The 26,400-nt window shown below is 40.2% G+C and overlaps 1 protein-coding gene across 1 annotated transcript in view; it reads right to left on the reverse strand.

Moving 5' to 3' along the window:
* Window positions 1-26,400, reverse strand: part of KCNH7 (potassium voltage-gated channel subfamily H member 7) — a 483,070-nt gene that overhangs the window by 78,093 nt on the left and 378,577 nt on the right. Inside the window, exons 7-8 of the mRNA XM_019522712.1 lie at window positions 18,265-18,690; window positions 5,330-5,729 (exon numbers count right to left, since the gene is read on the reverse strand). Coding sequence (XP_019378257.1) covers window positions 5,330-5,729; window positions 18,265-18,690 — 826 coding nt within the window. The remainder of the gene's footprint in view (window positions 1-5,329; window positions 5,730-18,264; window positions 18,691-26,400) is intronic.

Consider the following 26,400-nt stretch of genomic DNA (forward strand, 5'->3'; position numbering starts at 1 on the left):
CTTCCTCCAGCCCCCCCCCACCCCTACTTAACAGCTTGGAGTCTGGCTGCAGCTCCCTGATGCAGCCACTGGAGACTGCCCAAATAATCAAAGCTCTCCAAATCTTTTCTGAAGATTTGGAGAGCTTTGAATCAATTCAGACCTTTTAATTGGTCCCCTGATTTTATTCAGATTCAGAGACTCAGCCACCGAATCAGGCCGAATCTCCTCTAAATTGAATCACCACCTGAAGCTTTGCACAGCCCTACAGCAAAGGTTGCAACACCTCTTTCTGAAGCTCTATTGTGTAGGCCATCAGTAATCTTATATTCTTCAGCAAGGCTATTCATAGTGGCCACAGTTATGTAGCAGCATATAGTTTCTCAGAATTTACAACTAAAACAGAAGTAGTGTTCAGCTTTGAGTGAAAGAAGAGTATAGGGAAATTAGCTTGGGCAACTTAGATTTTTGATAAATCAATGTAATTGAACATAGACACAAGACAATTTCAAATGACAGTATGTTGTAAATATTGGAGGCTGAATTAACTGAGGTAGACCATTCCTTTTAATCTGAATCTCAGTACTACCTCTTTAAATAGGTCTTATCAGATCTGTTTTAACTCACTCTGGGCACGTCTTTCTGGCTTACCAAAAAGCAAAATAAAGCACTTATTTCTTCAGGTTAAATAGCTTTAATGACTCTGCAACTGCAGTGCTTTTTCAGTTGAGGAATCTGTTTGCAAAAAACACTCATGCCGAGGTGGAATGCCACTGATATAAATGGCAGACAAGGTTCTTTGGGTAGATGTGATATCTTTTATTAGACCAATGAAATAGTTGGAAAAAATGTTCTTTGCAAACTTTCAGACACAAATACCCTATGCCTGAAGAAGCCTCCCTATGCTTGAAGAAGGGTGTTTCCAACTATTTAGCTGATCTAATAAAAGATATCACATCTACCCAAAGAACCTTGTCTGCCTATGTCCTTACACCAGCATGGCTACAACCAACAACCCTACTGATATAAATTAGTTTTCCTTAGTAGATCCCTTTGCAGGAATAAAGTCCATGGGTTCTGTTGAAATTAACTACGTTCAATTACATTTTCTGTTTCTGCTCAGTTAATACAATCTATTAAATTCCCAAATGAGCAACACATAGAATTTCACCAGGTTATTATACTCAGCTAGTTTTTTTTTCTTGAATACACAAAACACATTGTTACACTCATCTGGTAGAGAAATACTTCTGTGATGTCAGTTCCTTTACTGTTTATGCTGAAGTATAGAACTTCAATGAGAATTATAAGGCTTTACCCAGGTTACCAATTCCTGATACAAATGAAAAACAATTGCTTTTCTCTGAAAAGTTGGCACTTCTTTAAAGAAAATAGGCTACAAGTACTAGGGCTGTGCAAAGCTTTGGTCCTTGATTCGATTCGGCAGAAACTCAGCCTAGTTCGGTATCTGAATCTCTGAATCCGAATCAAATTAGAGGACCCTTTAATCTCTCGGAATTGAATCGGAACCCTCTGAATCAATTCAGAGAAATTCAGAAAAATTTGGAGATTCGGATATAGACACAGCTTTAAATGTTTTTTCTATATATCTCTAGGTAGCAGGTGGCTTGTGAATGCTGAGATGCTGAGGTGTACGGAGTGTCCCACAGGAGTGCAGTGGTTTCCCAGCACTCTCGGCAGCAGACCTGGAAGTAGACCAGAACCAATTCCAGTCCACTTCCAGGTCCACCGGACAGTATGCCGGCCCCCACCCCCGCATCCCCTTAGCTTAGCAACTGGTGCCTCCTGGGTCTGGGGGGGCATCTGGAGTCCCCCCATGGATGATTGCTGAGCCAGGGGGCCTTCGAGGGGGTGCCCCTCTGTGCTCCCTGGTGGACCCGGAAGTGGACTGGAAGTACTTCCAGTCCACTTCCGTGTTCACCGCCGAGCACATGCAAGGTCCCCCTGCACTCCTGTGGAACACTCCATCCGCCTCAGGATTGCAGCATTCAAAATCCATGCTGGTACCTCGAGGTACATAGAAAAAACATTTAAAGCTGTGTGTATGTTTGAATCACTGATTCTCCGAATCAGCATCAAATTTTCAGATTTGGATTTGGCCAGATTGAATCAGGGACAGTGATCCAAATCAATGAATCGAGTCACTGTCCCTGATTTGGGCTGAATCCAAATCCGAGTCAAATAGGGCCGGCTTCACACACCCCTGACAACTACTACTATGAAGTCACAATTCTGTGATTTCAAGAATTCACTTCTACATTATGTATTATAACTGTTGTGACTTATGAATCACAAAATTGTACGGTAGGTTAAGGGAAGTATGACAAAGAAGCAAGACCATAGGAACTGCCATGAAAATCAGACTGATGGCCTGGTATTTTGTGTCTCTTTTTCTTCTGACATACCAGATACTTGAGAGGAAGAAGGAAAAGCTTTACTGGATATTCATAGAATAACCTATGCAGTAAAGAAGGGGATTTTTTTTATTCACTATTATCTGGCTTGTGTTCTGCCACACAAGGGTTTATATCATTTCTACATGTAAATTGCTTTTATCTACCCAGTGTAACTGTAGATATTTTAATGTATATAAATGTCTCATTCTATTGAACTAGAGACTTCAATACTATTTAGTGCAAATGAGTTCCACAGATTAATTATACCTTCTGAAAAAAAATGCCTCATTGATTCTAATTATGTTGCTTTTCAATTTCATTGACTATTGTCTTGTTTGTATATTATAAGAAGGGTAAATAACAGGAGTGCCTGTGGTAGGCCTGGGGTCGAGTAGAACTGTAGCACCCCTTGTAACCATTCAAGTCCTGCCTCCTCTGGTCATTTGGGCCTGTCCCCCTCACCCACTTGCTATGCCTTGATGTTGTTTGGAAAGAAAATTGGGAGGCTGTCCACAGCCCCAAGGGAACCTAGTTTATTATCAAGTTACTTTCTATTGGTGTCCTCAGACACTAGGTGCTTTAAGGGCTCCAACCTCCTCTACAGCCAGGCCCATGCCTCACAGGTGTTACCAGTCATTAACATAGTGGAGCTATTTGCCTCATTCACGGCTTCGCCCTTCATGTCTCAGAGTCTGTATAGCAGCTTCAGCTGTCCTGGCCTTTCCTCTTTTCATGAAGCTGGGTTCTCTTTCCTTAGGCCCACTGTCTCTGGGCCCAGCCCTCTAGGTCTTCACCAGCCTGGCTTGTGTATGGCCCTGGCAGGGCCCATGCCCTTGTGCTCTTCTTGTCACTAATATTCCTGCCTTTAGAAGGTTCACAGCTTGGTTTGCTTCTCTGGGCACCCCACTCATGGCCTCCTCTACACCTCTTTTGTAGCCACACCCAGTCCTCCAGGTTTAATGATAATATAAAAGCAGACTATCACTTTAACCAAAACCTCCCTGTTCTAATATCATGAAAGAAAAAGGTAAGTTATCTCTTAACAAAACCATTCTCTCTCTGGGTAAGCAGCATAAAGAAAGACAAGCTACTATTTTAAACAAACTCCCCTTCGCTCTGGGTAATTGCCAGAGCCGTCTGCCTCTGCATTCTCACACTTTGTCCAAGGTGTCCCTGCTTCTGCACCACCCCTTGAGTGGCTACTCTTTCCCTTCAGAGAGCTCATCTCTGAGCCCATGCAACCCTGCCTCCAAGGCATTCCCCTTTATCTATAACCAGGGTGCCACCTTATCTGAGACTGGTGAGCCACAGGCTCAGACAAGCATTTGCCCTCAGGGTTAATGATTCTCTCAATCCTCCCTTCTGCTGCTTAGGTCTGCTGCCCACAGTCCTTATCTTGGCTATCCATTTGCTTACACAGCAGGCTAGAGAGCAATGTTTCACCCTTTTTAGTAACAGGAGCCTCTGGTTCCTTGCTACAGTGCCTAATAAATTTTCTTTATGCCATTCATTTTTCTGTAAACAAACCAGCAAACAACATTTGATTTTTAATAACTTGGTCCCTGACCTCAGAATCCCGACTTGGCCAGTGACCTCTCTGCTGCCTCTGGAATTTCCCCTCAGATTTGGTAACCTGGACTCTAGCTCCTCTTCCCCTGTGTGACTCTGGGTCCTCCAGCTCCTGTTTTAGCTCTCCCCTGGTGGCCTACCTGCCAGGCCAGACTGCTTATGACCCAACCTTATGTATACAATGCATTTATGATGCACATATAAATACTATGTAAAAAGGATTGATGACTAAGGCAAAGAATGTGGTTGCCAAGTTGTCTTGCTTTGAAGCAGCTCTTCAGCCAAAGTTAGTTTGCATGTGGAAGATTGTAAATATCTTCAGACACATCCATCCCCTGTCTGCATACCCTTATATCGTGCCTCTTGAATAGAAGGAAGTAGATCCACTTAGATCTTGAGATTTTGAAGAATTTGTCCAGGCTCATGTACACTTACACATAATATCTGTTTACATGTGCAGTGAAACACAATCTTTTCTCTTACTTCTACTTTCTCACTTGCCTCCAAAGGACCTAGAAGATCATGGCAAAAACAGTACTGAATACATTCCTGTGATTTTTGTGCCTGGTAGGACTTACCATACGATAGGATAAACACCCACACAAAGCCTGTGGGAATCAGACCAACACTATTTCTGTCTCTTTTTCTACTATTACCTCCAAAGAATGGAACTGGAATCCCAAATCAGGAGAAGAGCAAAGCAAGCACTAAAATGATTATCTTCACCCATTTCTGTAGCTCCTTTGATATATGATAATGAACCTAATGTGCATGTTTAAAAAAGAATTTTTGCTTTAGCATAAATTAATTGTTTTCAGCTAGATGGCAGCTGCTTAATCAGAAACGTTCTATCAGATTATCACGTGGTAGATGGATATCAGCCAAAAGCAGATTATTTTAGTACTGATTATACAACATGCTACAGAGTCAGGTAGATGCATCAATAGGTATACCACATATATTTGGAAATACTGTCTGCATTCTAAAAGTGCCCATAATAAGAAATTTCCAGTGAAAACCATCTTTAAAAATAGTTGGCAATACTCTCTTTATAGTTTCAGTAAGGAAGAAACTTTAGCACATGCACAAGTAATCCTAATACAAGTCAGTGGACAACATGGCAGCTTAAAGTTAGGTACTAATCATGTACCTTTCTCAGTTGGAGTTGCATATATATATTATGCATGAAACTCAATAAATACAATTTCTATACCTGAGACTCCATAAATACTATAAATATATGTTTATGTATCATCTTGTTTTTCATTTTTCTCTCATCCTGCTTGCATGCTTATAATTTAAAAATCTATTATACCAACTGTATTCAATTCCTGAGTAAAAAAATAAAATAGTCCAACACTTACAGCCAATCAACATGACACAAATGGAAAAGATTTTCTCTGAGTTGGTGTTAGGAGACACATTTCCAAATCCGACGCTTGTCAGACTGCTGAAGGTAAAATAAAGTGCTGTAACATATTTGTCCTTGATGGATGGACCAGAGCCTGCATCACTCTTATTGTATCGTTTTCCAAGTTGTACCCCTAGAGAATCCAACCAGCCGATTTTATGAATCAAGTAAGGCCTTTCTACGTTTCCAATGGCATACCAAATGCAAGCAAGCCAGTGTGCAATTAGTGCAAATATGCACATAAGGAGCATCAGGACTGCAGCACCATATTCTGAATATCTGTCCAACTTCCGTGCAACCCTTACCAAACGTAGCAATCTAGCTGTCTTCAGAAGACCGATTAATGTTGTTGTCTGTGAAAATAAGACATTTAGAAATTAAATTGATTTTCATTGCTCACATATATACTCCAATATGGTAAAATGAAGCTGACCCAAAGTCTGTCTTCCATTTATTACAAACAAAAACTTAAAAGTAGAGTAACTAATTTTAATTTAATATTGATTTAATCTTTTTCTAAAATCTTTATAATGGTTATTTTAATACAGTCTGAGGAAATGGACTGTATGATATATTTGTTATTTTTAACCTTTATCTTTATCTGTGGTCTAGAACCTCTCACCTTTGAACTTTGTACCTAATCTGGATTCCTACCTCAGAAGGGAAAATATTGAAGTGATATATTTCACCAGTGATATAAATTTATCAGTCTACAGATTTCATAAATACAGATGTATCTTTAAGTATATGATTCTTCTGGCCAGGTTACTAATCATAAATACCTGCAATGTTTTAACAGTGCTTGCATCATTATTTGACTTTGAGATCTTGTAATTCCAAATTAGAGACACTTGCTAAGGTTTGTTACATATATTCTTCAGAGAACATAGCAAAAATGGTCCCCAGAATGAAGTAAATTTGAGACGAACATTGTTCTGAAACATGCTCTTTCTGTTTCCAGAGGCCCAAAGGCATCTCTCAGTATGGGATGATGTCACACAACTTTGGAAAGAGGTAAATGCGATTCAAAGAAACAGCAGAAGGGAGGTATTCTTTTGGATAATCATCAAATCTAGTGACAAATTCCTGGTGCTCCGTCCAGCAGGTTCTCTTCCTCTTCACCTTTTACTCTCTTGAGGGCTGAGCTCAGGATAGGCTATTAGCCTAGGCAATAGACAATAGCAGGAGCATACCCTGTATTCATCATAGCACAGGACAAGTAAATGTGGCACCTGAACTCAAGTATAGGCCTGAAGGTATGAATAGCCTCTTACTCTACAATTATGGAATATTTTATAGCTGACACTTGCCAGTTCTCAATTACTGACTCATTTTGCATGCCATTTGCTAATGTCCTGTAAAAACAAATATTATCAAGAAAATGATAAATAACAAAGATATGATTTTTACCACACAGAAAGTCTGAATATGTATAAAACATAGTAAACATTAAAACAATATTTTTAGCATGTGTATATATAATATATAATATTTAACAACTACAGTAAGGATTCTCAGCTTTATAGAAGGTTCTGATGGGAATACTCCGCACATTAAATTTCCCTTTCACTAAAGTACTAAACTAGCTTTTATATATTTTAGTAAACCTCTGGATATTTTACATGTTTCTGAGTGAGTTACAAATAATATGGATAGCCTTTGGACCAAAAAAAAAAAAAAAAGCTGACAGTGTCACATTTGTCAAAGGAGGATGTGGTGCATTTAAAACAAAATTTGCCTCTCCCATATTAAAGCATCCCATTGTGATAATTGAGTAATAACAGCTAATTAAGCCAATTCTATGTGACGGAGGGTGATGCCAAAAAATTAAGAAGCTGGCAGCTGAATCAAAGTCCATTATGGGTTTAACAAATAAGAACAAACGGTCTCATGGCATTGCCATATTTCTTCTCGTCTTATTCCTGGGTTACATAAATATGTGTAAATATTGTACAGGCCTGTCATTACAGGTCTGTCATTCAGAAACTATAACATAAAAGGACACTTTACTAGGAAGTAATGGTGCAATAAACAGAAAGGGCAAAACTAATACATGAACACCTGTGTTTTCTGATTAAGGGAACTGGAAGGAAGATGGCACACTAGATTATAGCCATATGAAAAGGCTAATTTCTGGGTGAATGCTTCGTTGCAGGGCGTGGACAGGCAGCTGTCTGGGATGGTTTAGTTGATCCCTAAGGTCCCTTCCATCCCTCTGATTATATGATCATGAAGGATTAGGCTCAACTATGAGGGATTTCAAAATTCAATATTGTCAAGGCTCCAAATTGTGCAGAGAGTTTGCAGATGCTTTTGACCACTAAATAATGGGATTATTTGTTATGTAAAGTCAAGAACATTATAAGTATTTGTGAAGCTGGGGCTAATTGTACTGGAACAATTGTCACTGGCCAAGTTGGGATTCTGAGCCCTATCACCTTATGCACATAAACAACTTGAGGCAAAGTATCATATTTTCAGTAGGATTGGTTATGAGCTTGGTCATGGCTTTCCTCATGTAGGGGGCAGCATCATTGTACTGTCACAGGAGTAAACCAGAATGCAGATTACTACTCTAAGAACCCCAGGACATTTTTTAGGTTTCCCCATTTGTCAAAGGAGGAAGTGGTTGATGCCAGGTCCCTTCCACAGGGGAGTACTGCATCCAGTTTTGGGCACCACACTTCAAGAGGGATGCGGAGAATCTTGAGAGGGTTCAAAGGAGGGCTACTCATATGGTCAGAGGCCTGCAGGCAAGGCCCTATATGGAGAGACTGAGGGACCTAGATCGGACCTAGATCTCTTTAGCCTTCTGAAGATAAGGCTGAGAGGTGATCTTGTGACTGCCTATAAATTCATCAGGGGAGAACAGCAGGGAATAGGAGATGCTCTATTTACTAGGGCACCCTGTGGCAGGGCACTGGTGGTGCCTGCCACTTTAAGGGCTGAGCCAAACAGCCAGCAGGTGCTTGATTACGGCAGCCATTTTAGAACTCTGGCTGCCTATATAAAGAGAGCAGTTTGCTACTGGCAGGACAGGCAGAGATGTTGCCTGGCTGTAAGGCTATATGCAACATCCTTGAGGTGAGGGCAGGAGCTTAAGGGGATGGTTTGGAGGCTCCTGGGAATGACCTAAAATTGCACCCTGCTAGGAGTGGGTGGCCTGGTGGGGCTCCCAGTGGCACAGGAGCCCCCAAGAAATACCAGGCCAGTTGCCACCTTGGTGAAAGGTGGATTGGGGCACCTTAACCCCTAGCCCCCACAATACTGTGGATACAAGGGGGCCAGGCACAGCTATGGCCACCTGAGCCCAAGGAGGGAGTAAGAACCAGATGGGGCTAGGCATGGCTACAGCCACCTGATCCCCTACCGGGGAGGGAAGCCCTGTGGTGCCAGTGAGGGGAGTGGAGATGAGGAGCCCCAATGAGGGGGAAACCAGAGGGCTGGGAGCCCAGTATGTGTGTGTGAGTGGATGGAGTTTCCCTGGGAGGGGCCAGGGCAAGCTTGGACCCAGTTGGGTAACTGGCTGGCCACTACCCGGGTGAGGGTCATGGGGGAGGTCCAAAAGATGGTACGTATGCCACCCGAAGTGTGCACTAGGTAAAGCCTATGGCTGAAGGGGCCCAATCCAAGAGGGAACAAGTCAGTACAAGTTTTTGATGCATGAAAGAGACCTTGTGAGAGGCCCTAGTGAGAGGAGGGCAGTATGAATGTGCGTATGTCTGAGGCCTGACAATGAGGGCTAAGCTTGGTCTGGCTGTAGGCTGGGAGCATTATCACTTGGATGCCATCTGTGAGGCTTGGGCTGCAGTGTAGGGGAGGAATGGAGCCATAGATAGTGCCCCCTGGCATCAGGGCAAGAGTGGGCAGCCTCCTGCTTAATTAACAACATAATTATGTATCATCAAAGCATGGCAGGAGAGGAGGAGGGTGGTTGGCCCAGAAACAGGTGGGTGGGCCAATGGCAGACCGGCCCCGAGAAGACCCCCCTGTTACACACCCACCTGGAGTAGCTAGGTACAATGGCCACAAATTGATGCAGAGCAGATTTAGGTTGGACATTAGAAAGAACTTCTTCCCAGTAAGGGTTGCCAGAATCTGGAATGGGCTTCCAAGGGAGGTGTTTGCTCTCCCCTACCTATCTTCAAGAGGAGACTGGACAACCACCTAGCTGGGGTTGTCTGACTCCAGTGTTCTTTCCTGCCCAGGGCAGGGGGTCAGACTCAATGACCTACTGAGGTCCCTCTAACCCTAACATCTATGAATCTATTAATCTATGACTACAGCCCACATAGCACCACCCTGAGCACCCATTGAATCCCTCAAGATTCCCTGAGGACTGTCACTTTTGCTCAAGTGCTCCAGTGTGAACAGTGGTCATATAGCTTTGTGAATTGAGCTGAACTAAAGAATGTCCTCCTTAGACCCTTTCAGAAGGCCCATGAACTGGAGCTGTGGTGAGGTGCTGGACTTCACTGCAATCTGGGGCAAGGAGATGACCATGACTGCCACCACCAAAGGCACAAAGGGTAGCCAGAAAGTTTGTGAGCACATAATGGCCCAGATGGTGGCTCAGGGCACCAGCAAGACTGGCAGCAGATCTGCACTAAAATCAAGTGCATGGCAAGTTTGGGGCAGGCATGCCAAAAAAGTTCTTGGGATGCTGCCAGGATCATGGTTGGCTTACATAGAAAGCTGTCCAGGGTCCTTGAGGAGGACCAAACTCCCTGTACACCCATAGGCCTGGTGGTGGTGGTGATGATGATGATGATGACAAAAATGATCACGTTCCCTCTCTGCTGCCTGCTTGGAAATGGGCGTGGAGGATCATGAGGATGCCTGCTTAGTAGATTTGTTCTCTATGCAGACCATGATCCAGACCCAGGATGCACAAGGTGGGGACAGCTTGGATGAGACCCTCATTCAGCAGGTAGACATAGACAACCTAGCACCAGCCACTGTTAAGTTTCAGCAACTCCAGGAGAAAGGATTACTGTGGCGGGGCAGGGGTGGGGGGTGGGACTCAGGGCTCTGGGGGTTCTGTGTGGGTTGGGAAATTGCCCCGCACTCCTGGAATTTATCAAAATGGAAATGGCATTGTGTTTTGCACAGTGAAGAAGATGTGAGAATTGGTGATACACCTGTGTTTGGACCACAGCAATTGTGTATGAGCCAATGGCCCAGTTAAGGCTTGATGGACACAGTGACTGGGCAAGTTACAGTGACACAGTAGTGTGAAGTTGGACCCACCCATGGATATGTTAATTGAGCAGTCCTGGAATCATAGAATCACCATAGAAAGTTAGGGTTAGAAGGGACCTCAGGAGGTCATCTAGTCCTAACCCCTGCTCAAAGCAGAGCTATCCTATCCTGGTGGTCCTTGATTGCCCCCTTATGATTTATGTAACCTGAGGTGCAGCGAGAGGGCACAGAATGGTTATATTGTCCCATCAATAGCTCTATGCAATTCAGGAAGCCCATCTTTTTGAACCCAGCAATGACCTCCTGTGGGTCCCCATGCTGGATGAACTGAGGCCCCAGATCCTTAAATATGGCACTGGATACTTTGTACAAGGCTGTTGTCACCATTGTCTGCCCTATGCTGAACTGGCTGGTGATGGAATGGAGGCTGCTGGTTTTCTCCAACTTCATGGCCCTTGAAGTAGAGCCTCTTCAGGATCAGGAGCTTGCACCATCAAAGTATGTAGTGGCTGTGGATTAGAGTGGCCAGGGCAAGGACTTGATTAGTTCCACTACTCATTATCTCTAGGATAAAATCCAATCCAATCTGGCAAACTAGTGAAAGAAGGTTTGGAGATCTTGTGCCATGTCAAGAAGGGATTGGAATTTGCTTGTTCATTGAAATGGTTGTCTGATTGGCACTGTGCCCAGCTGTTTTTGCGCAGTCAGAAATTGGGAAAAGTAATTCCAGCACAGCATGCTAGTATACCTGCACACCAGCCTTCTGCTGTGGGGGCATGAGCTGTGCATTAGGGGACATAGTAAATGTTATTGTGTGCCTGCTCACAATACATTCAAATGTTAATGCTGCATACCATTTCACAGATTTAACACATACTAAGTGTCCTGTGTGACATGGCCCTAATATGCCAAGCATAGCCTTGATACTTTAGGTTCACTTGTTAAATTGATTAGATGGCCCTTTAACACTAGCTACTCTGGAATTTTCTTGCTATGATCAAAATGATGGATGAGAATCAAGAAAGAATGTAAATAGAAGATATTTTTCAAAGCTTCAAATAGTCATATATAGCTATAGCACCAACTTTCTTCTCTGATAAAAATACATAAAGGACATGACATTTTTAAAAAACCAAGATGGGAAGGAAAAACTAATGGGTATTACAAAGGGATGAAAAGGAACAACAGGACAAACATACTTACTAAAAATATCACAGTCATTATAAAAAGGCACTCATAGTAAGACCCATCACCTTATTTAGTGCATCTATATCCTGAGATTTTTCTTAAATATCCCATAATTTAATCTCCATTAAATTCAGAACTTTACTTTGATGCACATATTTGAAACAGGCTGTTTCAAGAGCTTCATCCCCACAATTGCAAATATTCTATGGTACAGGCAAGTATTTCTAATTCTGAAAATTGTGCACAGAGCTAAAAGAAACTGAAAGCCCACACATATCCAGTGTTGCTGTTTACACTGGGTTTGCAGTAACTAGTTTGCTTATAACTACAAAAAATAGGTTTAACATGAATAATGGTCCAAATCCGTTATCAAATATACAAACATCGGATTGTAAGATCTCAGTATGAACTCACAGGCCATTTCTTATGGTTTTGTCCAGAATTAGGACTAATATGAGCTCAAACACTAATTGTAGGGATAAGCTTTGGTCAGGGTATAATTAGTTTAGTACTTCTATTGAAAATCTTGAGAGAGAGATTTTCTAAACTTTAGTCTGTAATTTGAAAAAAATACCCTGTCCTCCTAAACTTATTAGTTTAGAATTATTTCATTGTCTGGGTGCTGGATGCTCTGTATAACTTGCACAACCCTTGCCCATTAGTTATGACTTTTCCTGAACTCTGATCACTCTCTTTCCCTCTCAATATTGAGGTTAGTTTGGATCTTCAATTTCTGGAGCCATGATGTTGAACTGATTTATGACTGAAGGTTGTTTGGTTGGAGGACAATTGATAGTGGAATGACAAGAAACAGGAAAAGCCATTAGTCTTCCTGATTGCAGAGGCATCATTTGGAAGGTAATACTGGTTTCAGTTGATTGGAAGAGTGAGCTGGGATTAGCTAATTAATTATCTGTACAAATGATACTCTAAGCTAAGAGCCATTTATGACTCAAGTCTTTTTAACTGATGGCCCATATCCTCAGAATTGCTCTGGCTGTTTTACATACTTCATAACATTATTATTAATGTATACATCTCCATCATGTCATCTTTTATTTGCCACTTTTTAAAACTAAATAACCATTGATGTATATGTAATAGCTCAAATTGGTTTTTATATGTGCATTTCCTCTAATTTACTTACTCTACTTTAGTGCCTTTGCCACTATATTTCCTGGTTTCTCTGGTTTCTGTCATAAATCTCTTTATGATAGACTAGTCTAAATATTTTTCACCCTCACATTTTGGAAGCTTCCTGTTCTCCCATTTTAAATCAAGAATTAACAGAACTAATTCAAATCCTTGAAATCTACTATTAGCCCCTTTTATAGTTTTTTCATTTAATTTATAACCTATGGCAGAACTGTGTGACCGGTCAGTTTACTCAAAAGTCTCTTTTGAGGAGTCCTAAGCACTGAAAATCTTTCTGTTGGATCAGTAATGAATCAAAATTAGTTATTCTCCAACTGTGGTCCATGGATCACTTTTGGTTGGTTCAAGGATTATCATTTGAGCAAATGGTGATGGAGTTCATCCTTGGTTCCAGATGATAAGTTTAATTCAAGGAAGCTAAAATATATGAAAAACTTTCCTAATATTTCTCATGCATGTGAATAATTGGTATGGTTCCCACTTTAGTGTTTGGTCTTTTATGTGGGGGGAGAAGATGGATCCCTTGAACTGCAAATATAATTGGGGATTATCCATTTGAATAGATGTGGACAATGATATATGGAATGGTCTGGAAATTGCTGCAACCATAATTTGGAAATTGAGTGCTAAAGTGTATATATAATTTTTATTGCTGATTGTGATTTTCATTGTAATGTTTTGACAAAAGCTGTTAATAAACTACTAGTACTAGTGGGTAGAGCTACATGTGAAATTAAGGCAATGCAATAAACTCTGGAGCAGTTTGCAACTGAGTCAACTGCTTCCAGGCAGAGCGTCTACTCATGCACCTGGGACAGCAGCAATTTGAGCTGGGGTGGAGCAAGCCCCCAGCTGGCCCTGTTCACCATTTACATGTATATTTTGGCACAGTAAAGTACTTCACTGTAAGAAGTACAATCCCAAACAGTACTATCCTACAGCAGAGTTAATTAGTTCACTGTGATGTTAATTAGTCAACTCCACAGTAAAGCACATGTGTAGATGCACCCCGTGTGCCTTTGCATGATGTTATCCTTTCCGGTCCTATGTGGAGCTTGGTCTTACCCCGGCCAAAAGGAAGACAGTAGAGTCTGCCTATTTGAATTGTGGAGTGGGAATCAGAACCCTTTGCTTGCCTTTTTCACTGAGCACACTGATTCTTCTCAGAGCTCATCAAACCATAATATAAATATATTATTTAGCAGGGTGAGTCAAGTCATGTTAGTGTTGAGGCTGCTGCAACAACCCTCCTTATGAGTTTAGTTTTGGGGATTCTTTGGGTGAAGTAACCTGGTGGTATCCAATCCATGTCCTCTCCAGGTACTGTTAGCTTCCAGGGAGTTCATCCACCCTTTGACAGGTCTTGTTCTTAGTCCTGTTGGGTGTCCATACACCATCCTGACCCAGGCTAGCTCAAGTGGGAGTGCCAGTTTAATTTCTGACAACCTGATCATGGAATAGGCTGTACTGGTTTACAGGGCACCAGATAGCAGACCAAGAGAGGCCTGGCCTGACAGTTTTAGCAGGGTGAGGTAAGACTTAATTAATTCAAAATTTAGAGTAGAACAAATGTCCTGTGTCTTCATTGATTCACGTCTTCATTGTTACTCATCCTTTTTTCCTGACTTTTTGTTACTAATTGACGATGGCCCTTTCAGTGTTATATTTCAGCTCTTCTTTTATCTGATTTACAAAGGGAAAATAAGGCAGGAAAAGAAGCCTAAATAGTCTTACAAATGCTTGCATCTGTTTTATATCTAGCTAATACAACTGATGATTCAGTCACTGAGACCATGTAGGAACATGGCCTATTTGCATGGACCACACAGAAAAATATACTTGCAGCTCTACACTGACTAAATTTACTGGCTAAATATAACTGGCTCTATATTGGCTAAAACTTGAGGCCAGACTCTATAAACATAGCAGCAAGCTTAAAAATAAATTATTAGAGGAGCAAAGGGCAAAAATTGTGCAAGTCCTTTTACCTCCTGAAGTGCTGTGGACAATTCAACACCCAAAATAAACAGAAAAGGGAATGGTGCACAGTTAGTGTTAATCATGTTGTGCTAAGAATCTATTTAAACTGAAAAGGTTTATTTTACATTATATCAGTTCCTCATTTTGGAAATGGAAGCTTAACTGATCTCACTCTAGTAGTTTCCTGTATTGAGAAGCTAAGGCACAAATAGAAAACTTCAGATAGTGCTACATGTGGTATTTTGATTATTATCTTCTGCCCTTTTGAGGCACAGTTGGAGCTGTGGATTTGCTAAAGCTGGGTGAGCACACATGGAGCTCTCCTTAGAACTGATGTGGTTTAATAAAAAAAGGATGTCCAATACAATTGTTAGCAGGGGACCTATCTGAAAAAACTCTAGATAATGAGAGAAGACAGGGGAGAAGATTTTCAGGACAAAGGCACCACCATGACTGAAAATGTCTATTAAACCATTAAAATGAAGCACTGTCCATTTAAAATGTATCTTGCACTGAGCTATTAGAAAGAGATCACTGTATAAGTATACTCATAAAAGCAAAGAACAAAACTACTGTAAACACTTGGATGCTTGGACTTTTACCCAGCAAAACTACTGGTCTAGTCAGCGTTATGAATGGGAGTTTATTGAAAAGATATGCTAGACTGGCTAAGTAGTACTGAGTTTAGTTGTTTCTCAGACAAATCTGACTAGATTTTACTAAAAAAGGTCAAAATACTAGAAGGGATAGTTGAAATAAACAGGTAACTAATTTCATTATGTCTGCCATAAGAAGTAAATCCCAATATTTACTGTTGCAGTTTTTGTTAGGCAGGTACTCAGTTTCTTTAGTCCTTTTGCCTGCTGCTATTCTATCTGTTTTGGATGCTTATATAGTGCCCATCACAGCTGTATCTAACAACCTGCAATGTTTCCTGTAGTAGACTTATAAATAAGGGAGAAGTGTAACACTTAGGGCCAAATTCAAATAGCTTTGGGAGCCTCTCCTTTGACTTTAAGGGGCTTTGTATCAGGCATTTACATCCATTCCTTCCTTGCTTCTCTACATCTCCTGACTCTTAAGTACTTTTTCTGCAGAATAGAGGAGTCACTAGATAATTTTCAGAAGGAAACAGGTGGAGGAGCAGAGATGGAAACATCTATACAGTCACTTTTTTCTCTCTTCATGGACTCTCTGCAGCCTCTTCTGCAGCTTCGCTCTTTTCACCTCCATACACTATATGGAGAAAATTGGTCCAGGTTGCTAGCAGTGCCACTGCCATAAAATAGCTCTGCTATCAGTGCTACCCTTTTTGCCTCCTCTTCTTTCCAGGTGCTACTTATAGACAGTGCAAGCCTAGAAGAAATACAGGAGACTGACTCCAGCTAAATGTGATGAATGTAGAAGGTGAGCAGATAATGCTGCTGCTCTGTCTCTGCCTTTTTGGGTTTTTCCTATTTCACAGACAAGCTCTTTGGCAGTAATGGGACAGACAATTCACATTTTGTTTACTCCTTTAAATAGTCATCTCGCTTGATTGCATTCTTTCCCAAAAAAATCTACTAATTATATTCCCTGTGCACATCTCCAGGGTTCACATTTTCCCTATTGTAAGTGTCTACTTGCACTGAAATCAATCGGGATCGTTCTACTGACTTCAGTGAGACATTAGAGTGGGTCCATTGGGACCCCGTTTCCCTTTCTCTTATTTTATATTTTACACATCACCACAACATCCTGGTCACAAAAAAGGAGGAAACGGGGGGAAAAAAACAGATTCCTAATGAACAACTTATGAAATAGGAGTAAGAAAACTGACAGGCAACATTTGTTTACTTCTGCAATTTTGTAGGACTTTAAAAGAATCACTCCGTCTTAGAAGTGCATATCGTTATGACAGTGATGCCATCTGATTCCTGCAGGTTCTTAAATACTTGTTTATTTACGTTTCTAAAAACTGGCTCTGGGAACATAGCTATGCTGGCCAAACTCAGAATTTATTAGAGTACCAGGAGAGAGACACAAATTGTGTTCTCTCATGGAGAATTTCCTTTGGTTACTTCCCATTGTGGCTTTTCTTGTATATTAAAGGAGCTTTTTCGGACCTACAGCACATTTTTGCCTTTTGTGTATGGATGAATAACAGTCTCCATATAATGACACTGAAGGTATATAGTCAGATCAATAAGTTTCATGCTATAATTATTGATGATGAATGTATATTTTTCATCCTTCACTTCTCCCTTAACTTAATTAACATTGTCCATAAAACTTTCAATTTTCCCTATGTCAAAATGTGCAAAATTGCATTATGAAAAAGTAGATTTATTGAATCCTTTGTGAAGCCTATGTAACATACTATTTTGCAAGATTTGTTGCTTTTTTAACTGCTGTCTTCTACTTCCCACAAAAAAGCATTTTCTACTTGTCAGTTCAAGTTTCATCACAAACTACATTACAACTTTAGCCTTTCTTAAATTAAATAAAAACTCCTTGGAAGGAGGCAGAACTGGGTCAGACATCCACAAAATGGTGTGTGTTTTATATACCTTTGGGCAGTTTTCAAATGCATGTGATACACACATTGTTAACTTGTTCTTTGGGTAGGTTGAGGACATTAGTCATCAGAATTGTCAATTTGGCAAGGTTAAATTCCAAATTTTTTTGGGTTTATTTTTCTTAAATTATTTTAGAAGTTTCTGTCTTTGTTGAAAAACCTGACTCAGCTCTTTAGCTGATATAAAGCAGCATAGCTGACTTGACATCACTTTAGCAAGTCTAACTTACACCAAATGGAAGAGAGTAGGATTTGCATTAGTGGGGGCCAAACTTTTTGGCTGGCTTTTTCCCCAAGCACCACTCTGATACACTCCCCACCCCATCTGCTGCTGTGCTTGCTGTTTCCTGCCCTGTGCACCCTGCCTGAACTGCTGTGCTGCTTCCTGCCCTATCTCCTACTATGCTGCCTGTCCCCTCCCTGCTCTGTTGCATGCCATGCACAGAGGTTGTCTGTGCAACTTGTGGCAAGTATGCCACAGATTGGCTACCCCCGATTTACACTATGGTACTTTGTACCTACTTCCAAAGACATTTATAAAAAGATTGCATTTATACAATCTTGAGATGGAAAATACCTGACTGGATCATGCAGCTTGTTTTCCTCCCAAGGAAAACTTCTGTCGCACATTGTATTTTAGTAATATTTGGCCAGTTTAATTTATAAGTCCTAAGTGTTTAGTCTTCTATTATTTTCCCTGGGAGATTATTAACAAAATACTTTGTAAGGGAAAATTATGGAACAGTAGATTATCACATCATAGTAAACAGTTGTGGAGAAAACACTGTTTATTTACTTTGGCTTACCTCATCAGAGCCAGATCCAAAAATCAGCAGGTCAAAAGGTATTGCAGCAACCATGTCAATTAGGAACCAGCCTTTGAAGTAGTGAATTGCTATTCTTGCTGGATCACTTACCACTTCTTCATTCTGGTTTACATATGTTGTTCTGAAGTTTATTAAAATGTCAATGATAAACATAATATCTACAATTAAGTCTACCACATTCAGTGGGCTGCAAGAATATCCACACTCCTGTCTCTTCTGTTCCTCACTGTCATTCAGAAGGAAAGCTGCAGAGTAAGGGGTGAATATGGCGGTATATATTACCAGCAACAAAATGAGCCAGTCCCAGACTGCTTTGAAAGGACTGTAGTGCAATATAGTGAACTTGTTGATGCGAGGTGTTTGGAGTTTGTATTCTGGTAGGACATCTGCTCCTAAGGATAGAACCTAAAACAAGAAATAGAAAATGTAAATGATTAACTAATTATAACATAACATCTGTAAATATTTTTTTAAGATATAGAAAATATAATGAAGTACTTAAGTTGCATTGTATAATTTGTATGAAGAGGCTTGGACACCAGGGGTCTTCCTACAGTCAAAATTTCTAGGAAGATGATGGTTTCCATTGAATTTCAGTAACTCCACTGCAAATTTTGCATACACAAAAACTGGAGGATCAGTTCCTTAAATTCTGATTCTGCAAACACTTGCATGTCTGAATAAATGTATGTCTATGTCTTGTGAGGTGGTGTGGTCAAAAGATCTGCATAATCACAGAACTCGTTATTTTTTCCCTTGGTTCACACCATGGAAACTTTTTTATCAGCTTTTTTATCAGCCTGTACAAAGACTTTCCCTGCAACATGGATGGGATATATAAGTATGCCAGGAGGGGCTTGAGTTGTATGGAAAACTTTGCACTTACTTTCACCCCATGGACGAATATTACCATGTTTGTACTTATTGTACAACAAAGGCTGGTATGGCAGAATTATTTCAGAGATGTTGTAACATGCCACAGTTTTGCTACAATACTATCAATGTCTAAAAATATCTTGCATTCATTTACAAACGTGGCTGTAGTTCTGTTGAAAAGCTGATTTCATTTGGTGTACTTTTCTAAATTAGACTTTGAAATTTATTTTAAATTATAATGTTTATATGAATTTCCAGATTAACAGACCTGGTGGCTGAAGTCTTTGATTTCTGCAAAGGAAAGTTTAGTGTGGAGCATTAATATAAGCCTCCCCTCATTGCTCCTCCACTGGCATGAGGAAAACAACTTTTAAGAAGAAGAAGGTAAAATAATTTTTCATCTCTATTCAGTCCCTACTCTGTTTTATTGAGGTTGCCAACAGTGATGCTAATTATCATCAGCTGTACTGTAAGCACTTATTCAATTCCTAGAGGATTCAGGCCAGCACTTCTTCTTACACAAGCCAATGAATAGCCATCAGATGGTAATAACTTTCAGTTACTACCCACTTGGGCAAATCTGAAGCAGTGACCAAAACAAGAAAAATCTCCATGCATTCCCTTCATTGATGACCTTTCTTTATTCCCCAACTATCTATAGTATAATATTTATTACATGTCGAGAAATCAAATTTTAAAAAGTACTCATTTTAAAATAAAAACACAGGTGGAATTAAATCCTGGGACTGGGGAGTAAGACCCTTCAATCAACACTAGGGACTTTCATTTTCTTTTGGTTTTGAAATAAAAATGTAAGATTTGAACTTTCAGTTTTAGCTGCTCTAAGATTAAAGTGTGGCTCCTTTCTCCCAAATATAGTCCTTTAAATCCTGTTTGTATATCCATTTGTGTTTAACTCTCCAGTGGTGTTTTATAACATTCAGGATCCTTTGCTTCGTGACACAAATGGAACTAGTTATTCAGTAAGAACTTGCTGTGAAAATATTGTAAGAATACCAAAATTAATAACCCAACTACTGCTCTGAAAAGTAGAGTAGAGAATGATGAAGCCATCCAAAACATTATATAACACCTTCAAGCAGCCATTAAGCATTGTGTGTGGTGATGGTTGAGGTTGTTTATTTATTATTTATATTTTAGTTAGGATTTGCACTTAACTAATGGGGCCAGCTGTACTTTTGTATTTTAGAAACATTTGTTGATAGCAAGCTGAATTGAAGTCATTGCAGTTTCTGAAACAGTCCTAGCCATCTCAGATCCTCACCGTTTTATTTGATGAGACCACATAGCTCTTTTCCTTATGTTTGAGTGGGTGCACCAACACGTGTGCTTTAATGTGCAGTAGCCTATTTTACTGTGCATTAGATAAAGTGTCATGTCAGAAATCATGCTGATACACTAATGTGCAGTGAAAATAGGCTACTGCACATTAAGCATCACTAAAAAAGGGTTTGCTTTTACTACTGTGCATTAGGGCAGTCTAATGAGCATTTATTTAGTACTGTACCTCATATTAGAAGTACTAAATTTAATGTGCAGGAGCAAAAGTGCATTAATGAACATGTAGTGTGTGTGAATGCCCAATGTGCGTCTATGTATTCAGGGGCTGTGTCTACACGAGATGCTGGCTGTGCAGTAGCTCATTACTACTGTGCAGTAGTATCACGTGGCACAAAGTGAGACATGACATTACTACATAGCAGTTACAAGCTACTGCTCAGTCAGCATCATCAAAAAGCCGTTTGGTGATGCTCAGTAATACTGGTTACTGTGCAGTCATTTAGTACTTGTGTATGCAAGTACTAAATGACCATGCAGTAACAACTGCACAGTCAGCATCTTGTGTAGACCTAGCTAGGTGGACTTCGTTCATAAAGAGAGGACTAATGTTTCCTCAGGTACCCATCCAGACTTTTGAGAAGCATTACATTTTCCTAAGGATTAACATGCTAATAAAATTCATCACATGGAAAAAAAAATGTTTAATAAAACTCTTCCACTAATTAAATTTGCTTGGATACTGAGACAAGCAATTACTTTTCAAAAGATTGCTTTATACTATGAGCACCAAGCCTACTCCAACTTATATTAAGTCTATTATGCTTGCAAAATGTTAAATATCTCTGCTGAAATCTTCACGTAACAGACTATAGCGGAGACAACACTACTTTCCTAGACATTTACGGTAGACTACTTAATGAGCGCACACATCTATTTAGTTAAAATCACACATAGTGGAAAGACATTTCTTTTTTAACATACTTTTATGGCTGTCATTATGAAACTTTGATGAAATGCTATTTCACACTGTGGTGGATGATAAGGGCAAGTAAGCAATAATGTATGTGGTTAAAGTGACAAAATCCACCCAGGTGTCAATTGATATATTTTGCCAGCAGTAATAGCTGCAAAAGATCCTTTTGATTTGGAAACAGACATTTTATGAATTTTTGAGCACTTACACTTAGCATTTTTCCACTTAGCTAAGAACCCTAGTTCTGACATACAACTTCTCCCACATCTTTCTTTCCATCTCATTCACTGCTGATCATTTGCTGATGTAAATTAGGATAGTTACATTGATTCAAATGGACCTAGGGCAACTTACATGAGTTGAAAAGCTTGCCTAATATATTTAGAGTTGTTTAATACATCCTCATTATGTACTTCTTTCTGAGTCATCTTCACTTTTTACCTGCTCCCTTTGGATTAGGATAATTGGTTATTCTGAAATCCCATTTCAATGTGAAATACATTAAACAAATGCATCAAATCTGGGGACATATTTCTTAAATGACTTTACCCTAGTAATAAGCAGTCAGGATCTGGATAATATCACTGAAATAATGGGAGCCTATCATAGCAATAGAGCCTAACCTTATCCTTCTTTGTGCTCTCTGGTAGTTGTATTTAGTCTTCCTGACATAATACAGTAGTCACGCTGGGAGTTAAAATATATTTAGGCAGAGTGCTAGTTTGTGAGTAATAGCAAATTCAGTTAGACAAAAGCAAAGCAGACAATCATCTAGGTTGCCATAACATAAGGGATTTCAAAAAAGAATGGACATATTATCTTAGACTTCACTATTTAAAACATGATCGAATTTCTGGTGAAGGAACTCTGAGAGACATGTTCCCCAGGAATGAGTTGTCTCTTTTTGCAGAGTTCTAAGGTCTGTTTCCTCAGGAAAAACCTCAATATGATTGGGAAGTCCCAATATTTGCTGTCCAAGAAATTCCTGAGCAGGAGTGGTGACTTCCAGTGAAGAATCAGGAGATATACCAAAAAGCTGTGTACAGATACCACATAGCAGGTTTACACCAGACAGATTATCTTCTGTAGACACCTTACCCTTGTGTGACGATCTTCTCAGAAAAACATTAAGGTCTTTTTGTAAAAATATTATGAACTATACGATTCTTTGGATACATGGTTTCCTTCCTCCCAGAGGAAGGAAATTGGTATGCCTAAAGCACTAGGTGCGAAGTCAGATTATCTGGGAATTTCACTCCAGCCTCTGCCTCAGGTCTGTGGTAGACTCCCACTGTTGTGTCCCCTGTGCCATGTTCCCCATGGATTTTAACCCAGAGGGTCTCCAGTCATCCACCCTGGTCACCAAGCTTGCATGGACATGTAGCTTTCCTTAATATAGAGAGCTACACCCCTGCCCCTTTTATCTACTCGATCTCTCCTGTACAGGGTATAGCCATCTATACCCATGGTCCAGTCATGGGTGGAGTCCCACTAGGTCTCTGTTATCCCTATGATGTCATAATTATTTGTGTTAAGCAGGAGGACGAGCTCCCCCTGCTTATTCCCCAAGCTCCTGGCATTTCTGTACAGGCAGGCAGGTGTCCCCTTGGGGGCTCTTGCCTTGCCCACAGATTGTACCAGGGCTGGGGCAGGGGTGGGCTCCCTAAAGTGCCTTGGCCTGCTGGCTTTGCAAGGGTTGCTCAGTGCACTTCTTTCAGGCATAGGTATTTTTTTTATACTGGGATTTCCTGCTGTCAAAAAACCCCACTGCACTGAGAATTAGCAGTGTGGCAAATGCCTGCATGTGCAGTGTGTGTGGTTTGTGGTACTGCAGATAGGTCTGCAGCCCCATAAACTGCATGTGTGCACTCATCTGGACATGTCCCTTAAGTGTATTTAGCAACCTTTGCAGCAGCTGGATTTTAGCCGCCATGGTCTTCCTGCTTTATCTCTGGCAGGTTAGGATATATATGCCTTATGGTTGTGTCTGGGCTGACTGTATAGTTTTGCTAATCGGGAAGACAATGGATTTGTATAGGATGATTTGGATAGAGATGATCCTGCCTCAAGAAAGGGTTTGGGCTAGACCTCTGGAGGCTCCTTCCAACTCTACTTTTCTGTGATTTCTATGATACTAATGCAGCAGAATTCAAAATATGTGAACCTCGGACTATGCCTGTATGTGCTGACATAATCACTGAAATAACTGCGACAGGATCAAACGTGTGGAAGTCTCAAATCAATACTGTGCCCAGGGCATTCAGAGCCTCCAAAAATCTCTAAGATGGCCTTGTTTTACAGTACAATTTAAGAAAGACACAAGTGCCTATGGTTAAAAAAAGAAAAGGCATAGTAGGGAAATCGAAGGACAGTAATAGTGAAATAATAAATCATAAACCATCTGCCCTGAATATCATAATGAATCATTAAAATATATATATTTAAGGTACTGCTTAGGTTTGTAATAGCTACATATTCTAACACTGTATGAAAGGCATGATACTGCCAGTCTTTATTGTCAAGGTCTATTTTATTCAAAGCAGGTGCAAAAGTATGATAAGTGCAAAGTCTAATAATTCAGCTATTCATGATGGTGCTTCAGTACATCTAATTATGGAGTGTGTGTCTACATAAGCTTGTCATTACAGTGAATATGTACTGAAGGTTTTTTCCATTAGAAATGTATGGTACATTGCTGCAATTAATGTGCAACCGTAAAACTGTATGCTGTAAAATATGGCAAGTACAAAAAATGGTCTATGGTTTCTTATGTATTGACAGGCTACTTGCTGGTCAAAATTATTGCACATCTGCAAGCTTAACCTTCATTAATGAATTTTACCTTTAAGACTCCTATGCTTATCAGGATGACAGGGACTTTAGTTAATAAAATAAATAGATAAAATGTAGATGTAAAATGTATCTCATTATGGAACCTGGTATTTATCACTTTCAGCCTATATTAAGAGTATACTAAAAATTATATATCTTTTCATACTTTTTATATTGTTGTTACTTTTGCCACAGCAGAAATAAAAATAAAAGCAAAACTAAAAATCCCACTCCTTAAGTAGCATTTTTAATCTGCAAAGGACTTTATAAGTATTTAACAGGCACACAAAGCAACACTGAGTCAGACAAGCATAACTATTATACCCTGTTTCCAAAGGGAAAAAATGGGTCAAATAATTTACGTGACTTGCCCAAGAGTTGATGTCAAGTCAGAGTTAGAACTGAGGAGTTCTTTCCTCTCGTGTTCAGGTAAGAAATATATAGTGAAATATATACTTAAAAATAAGCCATAACTGTATAGTGTTTATCTGGCATAGTGCTTATCTGTTTTTCTATCTAGTTTTCCTCAATACAATCAGATGTATAGTATGGATTTATAGTCACCACTGAGCCCCAGTCCCTACTGATCATGACAAACACTGTGCTCCTCAAACACTTAGTTGATTCTAAAAATATAGTCCTCATAAATAATGGAAGAAAGGACTACTTGACTCAATGTTTGTTAGTTTTCTGTCACTATCATCTTGGGGTATACTCTGTAAAATGAAAAATATTCCATCACTAAAGTCCTGGTCAGGGTCATACCTAGCAAGGTTTGCACCCTGGGCAAAGCCCTGCTAGGGAATCAGGGGGAAGAGAGTTTCCACTGAGCACTGGAGGGGAGGTGATGAGAGCGGGGTGGGGGGAGGTGGAGTGGGTCTTACCTACCCTGCAGAATTGAAAGGGCCTCAGGTGTCCCAGCACCTGGCTACTCCTACTACAGCAGCAACATGGAGCCGCTACTGTGGTCACAGAAAGGACTCCCTGGGGGACTACCATTTTGACACCACTCTAATTTGGCACCCAGGGGTGATACTAGTCCTCGTAAATCCAGTCCCAGTCATCAGTGATATAGCTATGTTAACGCACAGCCCTGACATTAAGATGGATGATCTTTCATGTGTGTTTGAGGGAAGGAAACTCCAGTGACAAGAAAGTTTGCAACCTATCACCTGTTTTACTATTGAGAGATTTAGAGTCTAAAGAAAATGTCAGTATTCTTACTGGAAAACTAAAGCCAGCAGATGCGAAACAAAGACTATTAAGATGGCACACTTCTAAAAAATACTACTGACTACAAAGCATAATTATTTGGGTGGGCAATGGAGACAAGTTATTATTATAAATGGGCAAAATGAAGATGCAGAAAGAAATTTGCAGGAAATACTGGCTTTCAGATTGTTTTTTATCAAAATATAAAACTGAACATTGAACATCTTCAGCTGAAAGCTGAGTTGAGCTGTTCTCATTACATAACAGTAAAGATCAGAGAGTGGCATAAGTATTAAAATGCTAAATTTTTATGCTATTTTTTTTAAGTAAGCAAGAGGTTACATATGAATGTTCACATCAATTATTTTTCATTTGCACCAAAGAGACTGTGTCTACATGAGATGCTGACTGTGCAGTTGTTACTGCACAGTCATTTAGTACTTGCAAATACAAGTACTAAATGACTGTGCAGTAACCAGAGTAACTGAACAGTAATGTCACCAAATGGCTTTTAGGTGACTCTTGACTGCGCAGTACCTTATTACTATTGTGCAGTAGCGCCACGTCACGCTTTGTGCCACGCGATGCTACTGCTGCGCAGCCAGCATCTTGTGTAGACACAGCCAGAGTAATCTAGGGAGGAAGGAGCACCCGGGAAACTATAGGCCAGTTAGTCTTACCTCGATCCTAGGCAAGCTGTTTGAAAAAATAATTCTGGCGCACATCCAGGAAGGGCCAGCAGGGGACTGCATGCTTAGGGGCAATCAGCATGGGTTCATCAGTGGCAGGTCCTGTCAGACCAACCTGGTGGCTTTTTATGATCAGATCACCAGATCATTAGATGCAGGGGTAGCAGTGGACATAGTCTTCCTGGACTTCCGGAAGGCTTTTGACACTGTCTCTCACCCCGTTCTCATTAA

The sequence above is a fragment of the Gavialis gangeticus genome, unplaced genomic scaffold (genome assembly GCF_001723915.1).
Source record: "Gavialis gangeticus isolate Ggan-Ray unplaced genomic scaffold, GavGan_comp1, whole genome shotgun sequence".
In the NCBI taxonomy this organism is placed as follows: Eukaryota; Metazoa; Chordata; order Crocodylia; family Gavialidae; genus Gavialis; species Gavialis gangeticus.